The sequence below is a fragment of the Borostomias antarcticus genome, assembly GCF_949987555.1.
Source record: "Borostomias antarcticus genome assembly, chromosome: 1".
Lineage (NCBI taxonomy): Eukaryota > Metazoa > Chordata > Actinopteri > Stomiiformes > Stomiidae > Borostomias > Borostomias antarcticus.
The window spans coordinates 56,366,288-56,388,193 of record NC_140234.1 but is presented as its reverse complement, the minus strand read 5'-3'; the positions used below and the strand labels follow the sequence as shown (position 1 = coordinate 56,388,193).

The following is a 21,906-nucleotide window of genomic DNA, read 5'->3' as shown; positions in this document are numbered from 1 at the left end:
ACTGTACGTGATTGGACGTCCGCTTGAGAGACAGACCGAATCGCCACCCAGAATGAACATTACAGTTGGCTATAGCTCCGACAGAAAGATTAATATAATGTCCACATAATGTGCAGGACATGAGGAGGCCATCACCAGGTGGACGAGGAAGGAATATAAATAAAATAAAGATAGCCTCAATTAAAAAGGATGTCTTTGTTGTAAATACAGCCTAAACACAATTAATATGTTATAACATAGATTGAGATGCTGACATCTTGGTCACAGAGAAGTCATTTGCCATTGAGAATAATCCCACCCACTGACTGAAATTCAAATAGACCTATTTTTCAGCGTCAACTGAGTTCAGGGTCAAAGTTCAGTTAGGTTATCTTATATACATACAGCTATAGCTATAGTATACTGTTCTCAATCTCTTACATCTCTGCAAATTAACTCTTTACATTCATTATCCTTCATTATGTTGCCTTTAGATTCACGTTCATTGAATACTCTCATTGAATACTCTCATTGAATACTCTCATTGCAGCCACAGCTTATTTAAGACTTGCGTACAACGTATTCCAATATCTTTCATCTCAAAACAGCTAGTCAACTTTAATTGACTTAGCACCAGTAAATGGTACATGGATATATAGATATTTTATCCAAAGTGCTTTACAATGGCCTCTCATTCACCCATTGACACACACAGTCACACACCAATGGTGGTAGCTGCCATGCAAGGTGGTAGCCTGCTCATTGGGAGCAATTTGGGGTTCAGTGTCTTGCACAAGGACACTTCGACGTATGGACAAGATGAGCCGGGATTCGAACCGCCGACCCTACGATCATTGGACAACCCGCTCTACCTCCTGAGTTACAGCCATTAGTCCACTAGTCCTTTACCTACTTCAGGTGTGAGGGTAAACTTGTCTCAGTGCTTTGGTGAAATACAGTCCATGTCCAGCCCATATCAAGACGGATGGCGGACTGTAGACTACATTCACGTGACTTTAGTCCCATATTGAACACAATCTCATCAGCCTACATACATTTTAGGTAATAATCTGTCTCTCGTCCTGAGTAACCAACCTGTTGATGAGTCCCTTCTGTCTGATTTGGGATGTTCTTCGCTGTGTATCGCTGTGCATTCCTGCGTTTCTGGGCCTTGTTTGTGAGTTTGTCCACAGAGCAACAGGGAGAGGCCAGTGGCTGTCAGACTGGGCAGATGTGGAGGTGCACTACTGCAGATGTGGAGGTGCACTACTGCAGATGTGGAGATGCACTACTGCAGATGTGGAGGTGCACTACTGCAGATGTGGAGGTGCACTATTGCAGATGTGGAGGTGCACTATTGCAGATGTGGAGGTGCACTACTACAGATGTGGAGGTGCACTATTGCAGATGTGGAGGTGCACTACTGCAGATGTGGAGGTGCACTACTGCAGATGTGGAGGTGCACTATTGCAGATGTGGAGGTGCACTATTGCAGATGTGGAGGTGCACTATTGCACCCAGGTCGCCAGCCAGGACGATGAAGCACAGGGCCTGGAGGAAGAGCTGGGTGGGCCGGACGCAGGTGGGCAGTCCATGACAGCTGACCGTGCCAAGTCACTTATCAAATATCAATCTGTCTTTGACATTTGCATTTCTGTCTATTTTGCATGTACATTTGTATTTAGTCTGGATTGTGCTCATTTGTTGTCCTTTGTTGCCGTCATGGTGCAATGTCAATCAATCAATAAAGTACCTACTGCTATGTCCGTAGTCTGTTAGCAGGATTAGGCAAAAACTATTACTCTGATTTTCATGAAACTCGGTTGACTGGTGCAGTATGAGTCAACCTAGAACCCACTAAATTTTGGAGCAGATTCAGGGTTACAGGGTGGGTCCACCGCCATTAATTTTTTGGGACCCGGATAACGCAAAAACTACCAGACCGATTTTTATGAAATTCGTTGGAGGGATGTAGCATGAGCCAACTTATAGCTCATTCAATTTTGGAGCAGATCCGAATCTTGGGGGCGGGTCTATGAGCCGTCCAAATGCAGCCCGCCATCCACCTCCATTCATTTTTTAGATCAGGTTTACACTAAAACTACCAGACTGATTTTCATGAAACTTGGTGGAGGGGTGTAGCATGGGCACATTTAGAACCCATTCAATTTCGGCGCGCACAGAGCCACAGAATGCATTCAGAGGCGGAGGTCTGTGCTCTCTGAGCACCATTTCTAGTTTATATATACAATGTGTGTGCCATTGTAAGATGTGGTACAATCAGAGGTCGTGTGCAAGTGGTGCAAATGTTACAAGGGGTATAGAGTCAGTGGTGGGAGGGGCGGGGGGTGTTGTGGGGGGACACAAGCCTTGTTAATGAGTCTGATGGCCGTGGGGAAGAAGCTGTTTTTGTGGCGTGTGGACCCGGTCCCGAGGGGAGTGGGTCAAAGAGACCGTGACCGGGATGGGAGGGGTCGGCCACGATCTTTCGGGTCCGTTTTAGGGTCCTGGAGGCGTGCAGGTTCTGTAGGGAGGGCAGTCTACAGCCGGTCACCCTCTCAGCAGAGCAGATGATGCGCTGCAGTCTGCCCTTGTCTCTGTCTGTAGCAGCGGAGAACCAGATGGTGATGGAGGAGGAGAGGATGGACTCCATGATGGAGGTGTAGAAGAGAACCATCATTGTCTTTAGCATGTTGAATTTCCTCAGCTTCCTCAGGAAGTACATCCTTTGCTGGGCTTCTTTGGTGAGGGAGCTGATGTTCAGCTCCCACTTGAGTTGCTCAACAAGGTGCTCAGAAACTTTCATTACCACAGAGGTCTGTAGATATCGAGGCCAATGATCCTTCTTTTCTTGGGGATGGGGATGATGGTGGAGGTCTTGAAGCAGGCTGGAACATGACATGTCTCTAGTTGGCTGTTTCCGTGGGTTCTGTCTCTTGAACAGACAGTTCACATCTTTCTCTTGGATGGTGAGAGATGTCGTCGTCTACTACTACTACTACTACTACTGCTACTACTACTACTACTACTACTACTACTACTACTACTACTACTACTGCTACTACTATTACTACTACTACTACTACTACTACTACTACTACTACTACTACTACTACTGCTACTACTACTACTACTACTACTACTACTACTACTACTAGTACTACTACTACTACTATTACTACTACTACTACTACTACTACTACTACTACTACTAGTACTACTACTACTACTACTACTACTATTACTACTACTACTACCACTACTACTACTACTACTACTGCTACTACTACTACTACTATTACTACTACTCCTACCACTACTACTACTACTACTACTACAACTACTACTACTACTACTGCTACTACTTCTACTACTACTACCACTACTACTACACTACTACTACTACTACTACTACTACTACTACTACTACTAATACTACTACTACTACTACTACTACTACTACTACCACTACTACTACCACTACTACTTCTACTACTACTACTACTACTGTACACATTACTGTACATGGGAATACTGGCTGTATGTTTCTCTGGGTGGCATCTTGTGACAAAGACCAGCCTGGAGCATTATAGTCACACTGTGATTAGTTCTTCATCCTGCTCTAGGCCCTAGAGTAGTTCTCCATCCAACGCTACACCCAAAACATGCAGAAGAACAGATGCTCTTCAGTCCGGTCCCTGACCAGAATTTGGACTGAGCACTTGGATTTGGTCCTCGGCGCCATGAACGATGGCTGTCCACTGCTCCTGGCCCCTGGAGGAGGACAGCTTGGGATGGGAGAAATACAGGGAACAGTTTCCAACGGCGGCCCCCCGAAAGTTGCCTGTTTGTGTGCCGTGTCACAATATGTAATGTGTGTGTCACTGTGTGGCGGAATAAAGACCCCCCCCTTGGGGCCTATAATTAAAAAAAATAAAATAATAATAATTAACTCTAGGCCCTAGTGTGCACAAGTCTGTGGGAACAGTACAGGGGGTGGTAAGGAGGATGATTCCTTGTTCTTCTTCGTCGTTTGGGTGAGTTGGTATGTCCTCTTCCCCCAGGCTCGGGGCCGAGGGGCTATCTTTTTACCACCCCGAGCCTGGGTGAGGGGGTCACCCGGGCTATATATCCGGGCACACCTCCAGAAGCCACGACACCATTTCTTCATCCACGACAGTCAGGTCACGCATTCCGTTGGGTGTCCGATATACCGGACAGTCCTGGATGACGTGGTCTGCAGTTTGTTCCTCAGCGCCACACTCGCACGCCGCACAGGATGCCAAGCCCCATCTGTGCATCTATGAGCGTAAGCGTCCGACGCCGGTCCGGAGGCGGTTAAGCCTCACCCCCGCCGGTCTGGGTAAGTCCATCCCAGGAGGGGATGCATGTCCTGGCTCAGGGTCTCCTCCACGGCCTGCCAGTCTCCAGCTGAGTACACCAGCGCAAGGTCGTCTGCGTAGGCGTACTTCCTGGAGACTGTGTTCGGCAGGTCGTAGGTGTAGATGTTATAAAGGAGGGGGGCCTGGACAGATCCCTGGGGGACGCCGTTCTTAATGCATCACAACCTGCTTCGCTGTCCGCTGCTGGTGGTGAGGGTGAAGCTGCGGTTTGGGACAAGCTCCACGATCATGCTGACCATGTGCCTGTCCGGCAGCAGGTGGAGCAGCTTGCAGGTGAGGCTGGGTGCCATACGGTGTCGTAGGCAGCTGTCAGGTCTATAAAGATGGCTCCGGCCTTCTTTTTAGCCGAAAAGCTGTCCTCGATGTTTTGAGTCATCAAAGTGACTTGATCTACGGTCAATCTACCACGTCGGAACCCGGCCTGTTCCTGTGGGAGCAGCGGGTCGATGATTGGTTCGACGGGGGCGTAGATGAGACGCTCGAGGATCTTGAAGGGGATACATAATAGAGAGATGGGACGGTAACTCTTGGGGTCCCCTTCGGGCTTATTCGGCTTAGGGATCGCGACAACTAGGGCTCTTCTCCAGATTTTGGGGATCTTGAGTTGTTGCAAGCAGGAAGAGAGGAACGCTCTTAACCAGGACTTCAAGGCAGGCGTGCATGGAGTATAAGTTCTGGGCAGATGGAACCAGGTCCCGGAGTTTTCCCTGGCTTTACATGCTGGAGGGCAGCAGCGAACTCCTCCGGTGTGAATTCACCAGAGATGTTACCACTGCTAAGAGTTGAGGCCTTCCAGAGATCAGACACTTCTTTTGCCACGAGACGTGACGATTTGCGGCTTTTGCCCTCGTTCCTTGTTTATTTGTGGAAATGAATGCCTGGTATAAGCATGAGATGTATGTGGTGCTTCTGTGTTTTGATGATGTTTTGAGAAATTACTATCCGCCATCTAACCATGGTGCCTAGAAAAAACAGCTTACGGAATCAACCACAGTCAAGGTAAGGTTCATAGGTATTTTGGGTGTAATATGGGTTTGGGTTGATTCTCATGTAGTGATGCTTTATAGGGTTTGATTTAAATTCTATAAATGTAGAATTTCAGAAAGAAAGAAAGAAAGAAAGAAAGAAAGAAAGAAAGAAAGAAAGAAAGAATGAAAGAAAGAAATACATATAAGGAATTGAGCCCAGCCCTGCCATGTACAGTAGGCTACACTCATATTCACACGAGTTTTACACTTCATTAAAAAAAACATTTGATGCCTGAGATGTATTAGCATATCAGTGTTGGGCTGTTCCCATTGGAAAAGAATGAGGATGATGCAGATTGTAATTTTAAATGGAATAGTTGAAATCCCACCCAATTACAAACTGTCAATCAAACTGAGGTTAGACATTTGCATACAAAGTATAAAAAGACTGCTGGTTCTGCATAGTTCACAAGCTGTTATAGTATGACAGTTTTTGGCAATCCTTCCTTTAGCAGCCAAAGCTAGGAAGTGGCCACAACCAAACCTCAACCCAAGACTGGCTACCAACCAAACCTCAACCCAAGACTGGCTACCCAACCAAACCTCAACCCAAGACTGGCTACCAACCCAAACCTCAACCCAAGACTGGCTACCAACCCAAACCTCAACCCAAGACTGGCTACCCAACCAAACCTCAACCCAAGACTGGCTACCAACCCAAACCTCAACCCAAGACTGGCTACCCAACCAAACCTCAACCCAAGACTGGCTACCAACCCAAACCTCAACCCAAGACTGGCTACCCAACCAAACCTCAACCCAAGACTGGCTACCAATCCAAACCTCAACCCAAGACTGGCTACCAACCCAAACCCCTACCCAAGACTGGCTACCAACCCAAACCGCAACCCCAGACTGGCTACCCAACCAAACCTCAACCCAAGACTGGCTACCAACCCAAACCTCAACCCAAACTGGCTACCCAACCAAACCTCAACCCCAGACTGGCTACCCAACCAAACCTCAACCCAAGACTGGCTACCAACCCAAACCTCAACCCAAACTGGCTACCAACCTTAACCTCAACCCCAGACTGGCTACCAACCCAAACCTCAACCCCAGACTGGCTACCAACCAGGAACCTGGTCCTTATAATTATGAGAGGAGTTTCAAGGCTGCTGTGTTTGTCACATCTGTCCCATATGCAGATCAGCCCCGGGTTCTAATATTGTCACTCCCTTTTGAATAACAAGAATCTTCTTGTTTGAAAAAAGATTTGACAAAACTTTTAAAACATATTTTGTCACGATTTGTCTTCTATATACTTAATGTTCTGTGAAGAGGTTTGAGAATTTGGTCTAGAATTTGGCATGTGCAATGATGGTCTGTATCCAGCTGGGGGCAGCATTGGTCAGAATTAGACGTCTTTAGAATCAAACCAGAAACAGTGTAGTTCCATTTCTCAGTTCAGATTTGACTGGCCTGTTTTTGCCATTTCGAAATACCAGCAATTTAAAACTAATCATAGACGCTGAAAATAGGCTATGTGAACTTTAATGAACGTCTATGTCAGTACAGCCAGTGATGAACTACTGGCGCAGTTAGTTTGAAGGTGAGTGATGCACACACAGTGTGCAAATTGAATATGATCATATGTATTAAACAAAGTTTAGGTCACTTGGGTAGGCCTATATTCACGGTAGCTCAGCTTACAATTAGACGGGTTGATGTTGATGTTCTTTCGTGTCCATGTGAGACTCCGAATTGGATCAGTCATTTCTCAACGTTGTGTAGCCTACTTCTTCCTGCAGTGATGATTCTATCCAGAAGGGGGCGCTATTGGTTAAATGATGACATGCAATCTGCTGTTGTGAAACAGAGATTATAGTTATCTTGCCTGGATAATTATGAGTGACTTTGATTAAACTACACATTTTATTGGTACTTCCCTCTTGCACCTTTCAAACATCGAGACACCAAGATAATGGATTTTTTGTCCCACACTATTTTAGACTGTCTATGCTAGAAAACCTCATGGGAACTTCAATAGGCTGATTGTGATTTAATGTCCTACAAATGCTGATCTAGATTTCACTTGTGTGGTTGAGTGTGTATGTCAGGTTGTGTATGACATGGACACTTCTGTTAATTCTTCATCATAAGAATTAACAAAAGTTGCTTAATTGGGTCAAATTAGTGAGTATTGCAACTCCAGAGGCAGAGAAATACTGTTTCTCAGACATTTTTCACACATTTCAGCTTTTAGGTCCCCTTACACATTTATATCTGGAATAATGGCATAATGTTGTTGTAATGTTGAAGAGCTCTCCTTTTAACTTGTGACTCTTGCTCATCTAGAAGCATTTCTCGGCATGTGCGAGCACTACAAAGTGAGCCTGCTTGTCTCAATCTCAGGGGAGATTCTATATTTGGATGGTCCTGTCACTTCTGTTTTAATGCACTTCATGAGATGTGTACGCTTGCTACTGAAAACCCTCCCTGTGTTCATTAAAGTGCTTATCTTTACCCAGGGGTGAAGTGAACCTGCCCCCCCCCCAAACACCCACCCACAATACACATTGTCATCAGTGAACAGTTGTTGAATGTGTAAGGGGAGTGGACTTTTCTGGGTTAGATTGATCATGAGCTGGCATATTGGCTATTGTTGGTTATTATCTAAAATGTAAGCATCTATTCGAAAGTTAGTAGTAAATAAAAATATCAGTGATTAAAATAGCTATATAAAAAGAACTTTGAGTGATTTGAACTTTCTGTAGGACAAAAAATAGGCTACGCCATGAAAACAACAATGTAAAAAATAAAAAGATAAGATGGTATGATCTACTGTTTATTTAACACATTTTCTTTCCTTTCAGGAGATCAGATCAGATTCTTTATTTCGTCACACAGTGTATAGTCACAGTGAAATGTTGCTGCTCATTACAGATAACTACTGTACAATTTACAAATTTACAAAGCGCCCACCAGGCCCCCTTGGTGAGTTCCTTTGAAACCTTCTCGTCACTACTCCAACCCCCATCTCCTACTTCCAACTCCTCCCTTCTCCCTGATGATTTCGCCAACATCTTTGACAAGAAAGTTAACAATATCCGATCCTCTTTCCCCCTCCGCCATGCACCAAGCTCTCCTCTCCTGTAATATACACTAGATATTCTGACCCACTAGATATAAAGTGGCACTGTATACATTAGATAGAGTCATTCAGAAGCCGGATGGTCTCTCTGTGCTCTTCCTGGGTCTCTCTGTGTCGCCCTGTGTGTGCGGTATCTCTTCCCTGACCGTAGCAGAGAGAACAGTCCGTTTCCTGGGTGGCTGGGGTCTCTCAGGATCCTGTTGGGTCTTGGTCTTGCCTCTTCTGGTGTAGATGTCCTTGAGGTAGGGGAGTGCCCCCCCTCAAGGTACGCTCAGCTGACCGGACCACCCTCTGAAGGGCCTTGTGATCCTGAGAGCTGCTGTTCCCGTACCAGGTGGTGATATTCCCAGTCAGGATGCTCTCGATCGTGCATGACTGTACGTAGGACGCACCACACTCATGCCACACACACACACACACACACACACACACACACACACACACACACACACACACACACACATTCACATACACGTTAAAGGACAATGCTCGTTTTTGACAACCTGGACCTTATTTACGGCATATTATAAGACATTTCACTCACCGAGAGAACTTTGGTGTAATTCGGAGGCCTGTAGAAGAAATCCAGCACGAGCTAAGTATATCCATGTAATGGCGGCGGACGGGGCACTGAGAATGCAGCTTCTAAAAAATCTATTTTCTGTCGCGAAACGGTTGTTTTCATCAATCTGTCTTTATGAATCGCTAGTTGTGCTTCCATAAAGCGTAGGCCTGTTGGAGCAACGCTTGCGCGCTGTGCGCATGCGTGCTGGAGCAAGTGGGGAAGCTATTTCGTTTCTAAAGACGTTTGTAAAGATCATATTACAGAGGCATGTGAAAAACCAAAACAGGCCTACGCTCTATGGAAGCACAACTAGCGATTAGATTTTTTAGAAGCTGCATTCTCAGTGCCCCGTCCGCCGCCATTACATGGATATACTTGGCTCGCGCTGGATTTTAAATTTCTTCTATAGGCCTCCGAATTACACCAAAGTGATCTCGGTGAGTCAAACGTCTTATAATATGCCGTAAATAAGGTCCAGGTTGTCAAAAACAAGCATTGTCCTTTAACTTTATACACTCACTTTATACACTGACCGCACTATACTTTGTATATTGTTTTTACCTCCACCCCAGCGACAGCGCAGGGGGAGAGGTAATGTTTTCATTGGCGTGTTTGCGAGGTGCATGTGTTTGTTTGTTTGTTTGTTTGTTAGCAGGATTACGCAAAAACTACTGGACCAATTTTCACAAAACTCAGTGGAAGGGTGTAGCATGGTCCAACTTAGAACCCATTCAATTTTGGAGCAGGGACCCTGGATGAGAAACACTGATCTATTCATCCTGTATCTACCACTACTACAGAGACGTTAGAGGGAGAATGTGTTCGTCATTTAATAAACACAAGAGATACCGTTTTAAGTCAGACACAGTAAGGCCTGATTCATAGTCGAAGTAAACAACGCAAGCTACGTTGTGAACGCAAGCTCCAACATGACTCGAGAGCTTGCGTTCTGTGTTTTGTTTTGTCAAGGTATTGCACTATTGCTTGCGTCAAGTGACAAATTTCAGCATGACACACGCAAGGACGCAACGAGATCTTGCGTGGCCTTGCGAAGATTGCGCTTATGTAGTTTGCGTCGACTATGAATCTGCCCTAACTGTCCTGTTCTGGCTGATGCTTTCATGATTAATCTCAACAACAGCAATATTGATGGGACGTTTTGCCACCTTTGATATTACAATTTAGCTCTTTGACATGAAGTAGCTTAGTCTATAACTATAATGATTTCAGATGTGAGTCTGTGAGATAAGTAAGGCAAGGCAAGGCAAGTTTATTTGTAGAGCACATTTCAGCAACAAGGCAATTCAAAGTGCTTTACATGAGACATGAAAAGACATGTCTAACCCTAACCCCAAGTGCAACACATAAAAGGCCATATAAAAAAACGAAATGCAAAAAAGGGACATTTAAAACAAAATGCTGGAAAAAATAAAATACAGGAATAAAAGTTACAGTGCAGTGTATGAATGAATAATCATTGATTTAATAAAAAGCAGCGTCGAAAAGAAAAGTCTTTAGTCTTGATTTAAAAGAACTGAGAGTTGCAGCAGACCTGCAGTTTTCTGTAGCCTACTTTGTTGTGTCCGTGATTTCTACATGTATCATGCAACAGAACAGGAGTGACGTCCCGTTTTCAAGGGCCCCGATACAGCAGCGACCGTCAGAGCTCGCGCGCCTGCGGGAAACGGACGGGAGGAGAGAGAGAGAGAGAGAGAGAGAGAGAGAGAGAGAGGGGGAGAGAGAGAGAGAGAGAGTTGAGCTGCTTCACTGTTCAGACGAGAGAGAGAGAGAGAGAGAGAGAGAGGGGGAGAGAGAGAGAGAGAGTTGAGCTGCTTCACTGTTCAGACGGCGTGACGAGAGAGAGAGAGAGAGGGGGAGAGAGAGAAAGAGAGACGGAGGGAGAAAGAAAGAAAGAGAAAGAAAGAAAGAAAGAAAGAAAGAAAGAAAGAAAGAAAGAAAGAAAGAAAGAAAGAAAGAAAGAAAAAGAAAGAAAGAAAGAAAGAGGGAACGCACGGAGAAGGAAAAGGACAGAAGAAAGTCTGTAGAGTGAAATAAATACTGTAATTTCAAAGATTTTGCTTTGGGAATTGCAATGGAATGTCGTAAAGTAAGTAGCTCAACTAATTGTTTTACGTTTAGGCTGTTAAATAAAGCCTTATATAGGCAAATTGTAATAATATTAATAATAATAATAATAATAAAATCTCATAGTGTTCAATGTTTGTGAAAGATGTTTTTTGCACTAATAACACAGGTGTTCGGTGGGTGATACAAATATGGCACCTGTACCAGTGGATTTAATAAATAACATAGTTGGAGAACCATAATATAAACTGTACATGCTACACTTGTCAATATCTTACATAAATATGTACAGTATATGTATCTATTTGAAGATGTTTATTTCTTTTTCCCAGTTATTTTGATGCCTAATTCAGGATGGAAAAACCTATAGATGCTGACTTGTACTGTGATGTGTACACTGATTGAGTTGGTGTTGCTTTGGACTGATTCCAAGATCAAATATATTGATGACCTAATGACCTTTGGCATGTGTATAGACGTATTCTAATAATATACGCAGGTAGTTTTTTCCAGCTGAAATTTGGCAGAATTTGCTTGAGAATGAAAGGATTGAGACCAGTATGAGCAGTAGCCTACTGGACCCAGGGAGGTGGACCCAGCAGAACCGGACCCAGGGAGGTGGACCCAGCAGAACCAGACCCAGGGAAGTGGACCCAGCAGAACCAGACCCAGGGAAGTGGACCCAGCAGAACCGGACCCAGGGAGGTGGACCCAGCAGAACCAGACCCAGGGAAGTGGACCCAGCAGAACCGGACCCAGGGAGGTGGACCCAGCAGGACCGGACCCAGGGAAGTGGACCCAGCAGAACCGGACCCAGGGAGGTGGACCCAGCAGAACCGGACCCAGGGAAGTGGACCCAGCAGGACCGGACCCAGGGAAGTGGACCCAGCAGAACCAGACCCAGGGAAGTGGACCCAGCAGAACCGGACCCAGGGAGGTGGACCCAGCAGGAACGGACCCAGGGAAGTGGACCCAGCAGAACCAGACCCAGGGAAGTGGACCCAGCAGAACCAGACCCAGGGAAGTGGACCCAGTAGGAGCAGAACCAGACCCAGGGAAGTGGACCCAGCAGAACCAGACCCAGGGAAGTGGACCTAGTAAGAGCAGAACCGGACCCAGGGAAGTGGACCCAGCAGAACCAGACCCAGGGAAGTGGACCCAGCAGAACCAGACCCAGGGAAGTGGACCCAGTAAGAGCAGAACCGGACCCAGGGAAGTGGAGCTATAGGAGCAGAACTAGACCCAGGGAAGTGGACCCAGCAGTACTGGACCCAGTATGAGCAGAACCAGACCCAGGGAAGTGGACCCAGTATGAGCAGAACCGGACCCAGGGAAGTGGATCTATAGGAGCAGATGATGCTTGCGTTCCCCAGGCAGACAGAACCAGTTGGTGTGTTATACAACTCATCCCTGCTGAACTGCGTGGGCTTGAAGCTGTGTTTGTGGGAGGACCAGAAACCTAGAAACTGCCAATTATCTGTGTATAATTTAAAGATGGGTTTGTGTGTCTGTGTGCCCGTGTGTGTGTGTGTATGTGCGTGCGTGTGTGTGTAAGTACAATGTCCATTTACATTTTACATCACTAATCATTTAACCCACATAATAAGAGCTGCGATCAGACACGATTCAGTCAATTATTTGAAGTGTATCTCGACTCAGGTATTTTTGCATATTTCAATTGTCGACTGTAGCTGGTGGAGAAAGGAATCCTAGCTCTACTAGATAAGAAAAAAAAAAAGGAATCCATGCATTATCTAAATAGTACAAAAAAAATCAGTGTTTAAGTTGATTCATCCATGTCAAAAGGAATCATAGCTCTACTAGATAAATAAAAAAAAAGGAATCAATGCATTATCTAAATAGTACAAAAAATAAATCTGTGTTTAAGTTGATTCATCCATGTCATATGCCTCCAGGCACTTCACACCTACCGTACGAGGCCAAGTGTGACACACAGAAGTGTGTAGCGTTGTTTATCTGTTAGGTAACAACAAGAGGCTGTCCATCATGTAGACTGACACCACCTCATATTCAAACCTACCAGAAATATCCAACTGAAATGTCCAGAGAATGTTTACGGTACCTTAAAAAAAACGATCTCACTTATTTCCCCGTGTTTTCAGGACCCAGAGAAGGTGATGACGTGTTTTAAAGTGTTTCTTGTTTAGTCAGAAGCTGCGGTGTGTTCCAGAAGCTTCTCCTCGGTTCCCCTGAAACTCAACCCCCTGAACGCTAGTAGGAAATACATGTGTTGACGGAAACTTTGTCCCAACGGAGGACTCAACGACACGACACAGGAGGCTGGAGACTTTATTCACAAAGCACAAGGGGCTATATTATCCCATATATCCTATTCATTAGACATGGCAATGCCTCTATGAGACTGGCTGTTTACCGGTTCAACAACATCATGATTCCAGTTTATGCTGCTGTTTGGGGACTAATCATAATGAAACATCTATGCAATGGATGTGCTTCCATGTTAAATCGGTTTTGTGGTTTATGAACTGACATGAAAGCAAACAGGACCTGGGTATTTATCGACATCAGGTCCTACATGATATGATATGATGCCCACTTTGGGCAATCCCCTGCTTCTCATGAGACCATGAGTTAATGTGCAACCTTAGCCTATTGTTCACACTGTAACCTCAATAGTCACACAAATGTAAATGTATTTTTGGTGTAGTTTTCAATGTACCTCTGTTTTCAAACTGACACCAAAGAGATATCATGTTGCTTGATTGCCTGACGAGTTCTGTGTTCAACAATGCAGTTTTGTACAGAAAGACAACATCCATGTGTGGAGCGAACAAACCGACACCCGGGGATTCTGGGAAATCAGCTGTACTACAAGGACTTGAACGGATATGAACCAACGAATGATCGGTCTGTGATATATCTCCACCGTTGTGTCCCCCCAGGTCAGGTGTCCCCGGCCTCACGAGGAGGACATCATGGACATCCCCCTGGACGACCCCGAGGCCAACAAGGCCGCCGCCAAAATCCAGGCCGGCTTCCGCGGTCACATGACCCGCAAGAAAATGAAGGATGACAAGCCCAGAGAGGAGGTGAGGCTCCAATCAGAATAGAACACAGACAACAACCAGGACTGATTTAGCCAATCAGAGCCCAGTGATGGGAATAAAACACTTCAGACAAACAACCAGGACCGCTGATTTAGCCAATCAGAGCCCAGCGAGGGGATGATGTAATACAGTATAGATTTACACTCACTCAACTACATACCGAGTCTGTGAAATACTGGATTTAATGGTTAAAATAAGAATACTTGTCATACTTTATTCTTGAAAGGTTTGAGACGGGGAGAATACAGAAGCTCGCTATTAGGAAAGAGAGGCAGACCGCGTGCCCAATCCAATCCAGCGTTAATCTTTTCTTTTAAGTATCATTAATTCAGTGAAAGAGATGAATTTTGTCGGTCTGAGAAGAAAGGACTATGCATAATGAAGATTACAGTGCGCTGCACTGAGCCTTAAGTGAGAGCTTCTGTGAAGAAGCGAGGATTAAATATTGAAAGATTTAAGATGATATGCTTGTCATGTAATATTGTGTATAACACTACAGAGGCGCTTGTCCAGTGACCACGAATCACACTGGGGAAAACTCCACCGCAAAAAGAGGAATTGTATTTCTAAATAAAATGAACACAACCGGGGGGTGATTGAGGGGGAAGTCGAGGTCTAAAGAATGCATCTTAATATGCAGCCTACTACATTAAAAACAAGTACTACAGTACTTCCCAAAGTAATGAACCAGGAAGTAACCGCTCTCATCTGGGCGATTTCTGTCACACTTTGACACACTTTGGTCTTGAAAGTCATTACATCACAGTCAGATTATATTATTATATTATTATATTATATATTATTATATTATACAGTATCATGTAATAGTCCTCAGTTATGCTATGCTACTGTATGCTAAATAAACCAACAGCAGATGCCCATAATACACCACCATAATACACAATAATTAGTGCTTTCTGTCATACATGATCAAACTAGACAATCAAACATTGCTACACATATGACATATGACTGTACACAGTAAATCACTGGTATTTCTAGTCAGTATTAGTCATTGTTCTGTCAGTGTGAGACTAGTTGTGACACCATACAGGAGAGTGACTCAACCCCACTCCCCTTAGGACCCAGATCTGCCGGTTCCCAACAGGCCCGCCCACGGACAGGGAGAAAAGTGTTTCCGAGCGACGCTGACTTAATTGCTTGTTGCTAGGCAATAATACACATGGTATCCAGTTGATGGGAGGGCAAGATCTCTCCAGTGTGTTTTGAATAATGAGCGTTCACATCAGTCACATCCCACTGAAGAACAGAGCCCCCCCTCACACCCCCTTTCAAGTCTGTAATGTACAGCAGGGTCACAGTCTCGATTGTATAAATTAAGATTATTTGGATTAAATATTTAAATTCTGTATGTATTTTTAAAATCACCATCAGTGTAGAGTAGCCGTTTACCCACATGGAAGACTGAAAATCGCAGAAAAACTTCAAAAGTCAAACTGAAATCGTAGAAAAACTTCAAAGGTCAAACCACCTCTCTGGACTGGTCTCTCCTTCGAGTCCATCTTCCGTGTGAGTAAACTTCCACACTGTTGATTTTGGTGATTTTAAAAAGACCTACACACAGAATTCAAGCATTTAATCCCAAATAATATTAATGTAAACAAGGATGACTGTGCCCCTTTAAACAAAGCATGCACGCTGTAACAGCATGTCTATAGCGTTTCTGCAGTCAGAGTCTTTACAGTAGCTGTAGTTAATAATAGGCAATGGAAATGCATTAACACTATTTATTGTCAGTCCACTTATCGACCTTGTTGAAAGTGCCTCTTTTAAGTGTTAACATTAAAGCTGTCTGCACATTTACAGTATTGATCTGTCGACCTAAAATACACTACAGTCATTTACCAAGGTTATTTTAAACCCACATTTTCACACACTGCATGAGCAGAGGCTGAGTTATTTGTGTACAGGAGAATGCATATTGAATATTGTTTTTAGTTTTGACTTTTAATACTGTGTGTGGATTGGGATATTGTGTGTTGTGTTTCTACTGCTGTGAAACCATCTTCTCCACTGTGGACAAATAATAAAGTTAGACTTGACTTTATAGTGATAGACTACAGGGACCAATTCCAAAGTTGACATTGGACCATACAGTATTATGTTTCGTCCAGTCATCTCCTGCCACTCGTCTATGATGCCAGCAATTGTGTGTGTGTGTGTGTGTGTGTGTGTGTGTGTGTGTGTGTTTCCAGAAGCGCCGGGAGCAGATGTAGAGGAGAGAGAGGTGACGTGTCAGCAGCTGAACTGGGAAGTCTGGTTTCCTGGCCGAACCCACACTCAATGCCATCGCAATACCAGGAGATCTACTCTCAAAAAGATGAATAATGTCACCGTAACACATAGAACTAGATCACGGTTTGGAGTCACCCCCAACTGACCTGTGAACTCTCTCTCTCTCTCATTCTCACACACACACAAACTCAGAAAAAAAGGTTCTATAGTGTCATTCAGTTGTCCCTGTATGGAAAGTTCTGAACCCTTTTTAGAAGGTTTTTTGGTTCTTCGTAGTTTGGTTGATGGAATATAGTTCCACCTGGAACCAAATAGAGAACGTTCTTAGATGGTTTCTCTACAGGGCCAACCCAAGACCCTCAATTAATTCTAGTTGGCACTTTTTTTTTCTGAGAGTGTAAAAACACAAACTGTCTCTTTCCTCTGATGTCTCATCAGGGTTGATGTCTGTGATCCATCATAATCTTCTGTGGCATGTTTTTAATGTAATGTATACAAAACAAGTGCACTGAATTGAAAAGTTTGTGTTGAATGATTTGAAGGTGAGATAGCAGTTTGCTACTTCCGGAGCGAGGAGGCAAGGCACGGTCGATAGGGAGATGTTTTGGTTTATGTTCACTTACTGGCTATATACAGTAACTTACTCGTATACATTTTACCGCATGTAAAATATGCATTTTCAGGCATTTTAGTTCAGTTCCTTTAATGCTCATGAATGTTTGTATTTTTATGTATTTTTAAGTGAAATTGGCAAAAGTTAATTCACAGCATTGCTCATTGCTACAAATTCATTCATGTTCACCGTTTGTTTTCTAAATATGGTCAACTTGCAAAAATAATTGAGCCCAACTAGGCTGTATTTGACCTTTTTATGTTGTTTTCTGTTGTAACACAATGTTACCCCTTTTCAATCTTCTGGATTGTTGTCTTTGATGTAAGTAACGGTTTATCTATCTATAGTTCAGTACAAATGTGTGTTTTGAATGTCTTGATGGTGTTTTGCTGGCTTGATTGCTGTGCAAATTGAATAAAGGAAAATTAGCCATTGAAGCAACAACATGAACATTGCTTACCGTAGTTTGCTGCTTAATGCACATACAGTATCTCCTTATTACAATGTGAGTTTCCCTGGTATTCAGTAAGTAATCAATCTTTTAAACCACGCAAATGTATCTCCCATGTTGTCCTGATGCGGGTTAAAAAATTGATAAGAGAGAAATTATCTCTGTGTGCAGCTTCAGACGAACATCTCACAATGTCTTGAGACTCACTGTGTTCTTGTGTTTGGATCCACCCACTTGGAAGGTCTGTTAGGTGGATAGGGACAAGATTGCATCTTGGAAGTCAAACTACCCCCAATCCACACACACACGCACGCACACACACACACACAGGAGAGTAGGACCCTAACAACGTCTCGCCTACCCACATGCACTCCCCCCCGACTCCCCCGTCCTCTCGTGCTCAGCGCACCGCGGTGAGGCTTTTACTCAGCTCTCTCATGTTTTAATTACTATGCACAAATCACAATGGACTAGAGAAAGTGGAGCATGTGGTAATTATCTCTCCCCGCCTCCCCTCCCCATAGTACCTCAGTTATATTTAACACCGGCTAAAAGGCCAGATCGTGAGGCACGCTACATACAGGCCTAGAGCAGGAAGCGTTAGGCCACATGAGCAGCTCCAGCATCTGGTAAAGAGAGACAGATCGTTGCGATCGATACTGATTGCGTTGCTGGAGGGGGTTGTGATGTGCCGGGCGCTCATCTGAACGGAAGCCTTTGATATCCAAGAGATGCAGTGTTTTTTTGGTTGTTTATGTATTTATCTGCAACACTGTCTATGGAGACAATGGGTTTGAGCTGTAGGGCTGGTTAGGGTCAGGGTTAAGCGCCTGTTGTATTTTTAGATTGCTATTCTTGCACTTTGCCTTCAGCACTAGATTATGCTTTTAGTCACTTGTTTTAGAAAGAAGATGCACTTGTGAGTTCTGGCAAGTAGTAGTACATTGGCTTTTCCTACGTTAAATGCAATTATTGTTATTCGCTTTGGTTAAAAGCGTCTGCTAAATGACTGTAATGTAATGTAATGGTCATGGTTAGGGACTGGTAGGCGGCCTACGGTAGGCCTAACGTACCCTGATTCTCGCTTTGCTGTGGTTTCTTTGATCGTTCTCGAGGATAAGAATAGGATGCTGTTGAACATACCTGTAGGGTTTCCTCGTTTGACCCTTTCGCACGAGGAAACTGGAGAGAAATCGGGAGAATCTGACATAGTATTCCGACTATGTCCAACTCCGTCACGTAGCTACTGCAGTCTCTGGTCTCCCCTTCGCCCTCGGCGAGAGACGCTCGAACAGCTGTAGGACGTGCGTCTCTGCGGTCTCAACGTCTCCTTGGAGGCGAGCTGTCCTGCGGAGACGACCGCCTACGGCTGCTCCCACTCACCGCCTGTCTGAGTGGCCGGGGACACGCTCTGGATGCTAATGCGACGCTCTCTCTCTCTCTCACACACACACACACACACACACACACACAAACGCGCGCGCGGAGGTGGAAGTTCTCAAATATGAATTTTTCAGAGGTTCCCAATAGCAACCCGCCATTAGCGCCACCGCCGCCGCCATTTCCATACACCCTCGCACGCCACGTACCCTCGGTCTCCGAACGCACCGCTTGACGACCTCTGACCTTGTGGGGAATGATCCCTGGTGGGTAACGCTTCTTTTTTACAGTCCCCTAATTAAGTATTAATAAGCATTTACCAGGTAAATGCATGGTAAATGTATGGTAATTTGTTGTTATTATTGAGTAATTAACACTTGTAATTAAGCAGCAACTACAACCAAACGCGGCGCGTGTTTCGATCACTGTTGTTTGTTCTTGGGATGGAGCTGCAGGCAGCACACACAAGACACGCTTCAGCCTGTCAAGGGTTTCCTAAAGGGAGACGAGAGATGATCGTAGCAGACGGGATTTCAACCAGACCGCAGCAGCGAGCTCGCCAACAACCGCACACTCCATTAGCATCTGGCATTAGCGCCGAATATTCATCCCAGAGGATGTATCTATTTAGTTTGACGTTGTTTGAAATCCCATTATGTCGGTGGTTGTTAAGCTGGGTTTGAGCCTGACCAGATGGCCGGCGAAGAGATGTTTATATCGGTCGCTGCTCGTTTGCTACCGCAAATGTCCAGAGCTTGTCAACAGCTGGAGTAGGCAGAGCGCTCGAGCCCTGTCACAACACAGACTGACACTGACCAGACAGGCGCGTAGCCTGGGCTCGCGGTGGATTATGCAGGGATCAAATAGAAATGATGATGATGATAAATTAATGGTAAGCAAATATAGCCGAGATTGTTTTGATTAGATCCCCCGGGTACTTAACAGAGAGACTGGAGAACAGACTGGTCTGGTTGCACTAATAGAGATGTACGGTAGCGTATTAAACCTGTGTACAGAGCCCAACTGTGTACAGAGCCCAACGAGGCGGCCAGCCAGTGAAAGCCACTCTTGAGGTCGATGTTTGTCACTGTCCCTCACTGTGCCTCCAGGGCCCACCACTAGGGGGCGATCGCCACAGTTAGTTGTCCCATTTCCAAGTACATTTTGCTTCGGACATCAAAAACTATGCTTGGTGTCTCAGTAAAACTATAGTCTGTTCTACTCAGGAGGCCGTCTACTTTCTAAATCCACAGAGCACAGAGCTTGAGGTGTTTGGTTGCTCTTTTGATGCTAGTTCTTAGACCATGTGGAATACATGATCCACTATGGTGCAGTAACAATATACAGACAGCAGAGGGAGGCGTAGACCAAATGAACAGTAGATTATCATTGCATGGCCCATAGGTTAGTATTGGGGTTAGGTGATTGTGGGTAAAATGATCATTAGTTATAGTTCTTATATCCACAACGTAGCTCAGATGAGTCTTATTTGGGTAGTTTGATCATGTTGGATAGGTCAGAGATAGCTAGCTCACTTCTCTCACACATTCACCAACTGGACATGCTGACGACATGCATTATGGGAGGGGGACGACAGGTTCACAAGCACTTGTTCGAAATGGTCTTTTCTTGGCAGATGGGCATTCGTGGTATCAGGTCAGGTATGACCTGAAGTGAAGATGATTTGGGCAAAGTCACCTGAGAGACAAATAAAGCCAAGGTGCCAAGCGATCGATCAGAAATGCAAAGTACAAAGGATTTATTAAACGATCGAGCATACAGAGAACACCATAGTGTCAACCACAGTCAGACTAAAGAGTGGGCTTAAGGTAACCTTTCGAGACCATCTTGATCTCGCAAGTTCACTTTCAGTGAGCTCGCTAGATCAGGATGGGGTCACTAGGCTAGGCTAAGGGCCCCCATACTTATACTAGGGGAACACTAGTCATAACTAGTATACTATTCACCAACACAATTTGGCAACAAACTAGTTTTGGTTAGATAAGAGCGACAAATCAACTAGCACAGCTGGAACAGTTACCACTGTGCTAAATATTGATAAATGTTGAACAAAAACCTCACTGCATACACTTTGTCACAAACTATCACGAATGAATCAATACTTATGTTAAACGATTTTAACAAAATTATCTTAATTGACAAGTGCTACTCTGGTTTTAAAAAGGCTCTTGAGTTTGCCACGATTTCAAGTGAACAGCAGAGGGTGTAATTACAGCTCTTGTGATCAAATAGATGTTTGGATAAAACAGAGCCAAGGCCAAATCCTCTTTAGTTCCTCTCTAAAATTTGAAATGACCTTTAAATTGTATTAATTAAATCAGGTACACTTCCCACAACATTTAAAAGTTTCACGAAAAAAAAGCAAAATACACATGATCTTTAACCCTCTTGGCGCCAGGTTTATTTTTTATTTTTATTATATATTTTGACATCTAAATTTCAAAAGAGTGTGGCTTTAATGCAAAACATGTCAGTAGTGGGTGATGAAATAAATAAAGGGGGTTTTCAACCTCCAGGTGAACGAGGGGGCCTGTGTCTAGTTCAGTATAGGAATGTGGTAAAGCCTGCAAAGAAAACATCGTTTTTGTATGTTCTTGTCTCCGTGAGTGGTGTGGCCTATACTGTTCCTACTTATTTCACACACACACACACACACACACACACACACACACACACACACACACACACACACACACACACACGTTTCAGATTCTCATCCCACCCTCTTTGTCTCTCTCACACACACACACACACACACACACGCACACACACACACACACATCTGTCCTGGGGGTGCTTAGTCTTGTGTGTGTGGTTTTGCACCCCGTCCTAGCCGAGCCCAGCCTTGCAGGACAGGCTGTGAGCTTCCTCCCGAGGGGACGTGCCCAGAGTGGACAAATCATGCTAATTGTCTGGGAGAGAAGCGGAGCGCTAGAACCAAG

General features: G+C 44.5%; 1 protein-coding gene across 1 annotated transcript; it reads left to right on the top strand.

Annotated features, from left to right (window-relative positions):
• Positions 1 to 12,430: 12,430 nt before the first annotated feature.
• nrgna (neurogranin (protein kinase C substrate, RC3) a) lies at positions 12,431 to 14,246 on the top strand (the record flags this gene model as incomplete). Its single annotated transcript, XM_084436877.1, has 2 exons — positions 12,431 to 12,463; positions 14,079 to 14,246. The coding sequence occupies 2 exons, from the start codon at positions 12,431 to 12,433 to the stop codon at positions 14,244 to 14,246; spliced, it is 201 nt and encodes a 66-aa protein (XP_084293003.1).
• Between the last annotated feature and the right edge of the window lie 7,660 nt (positions 14,247 to 21,906).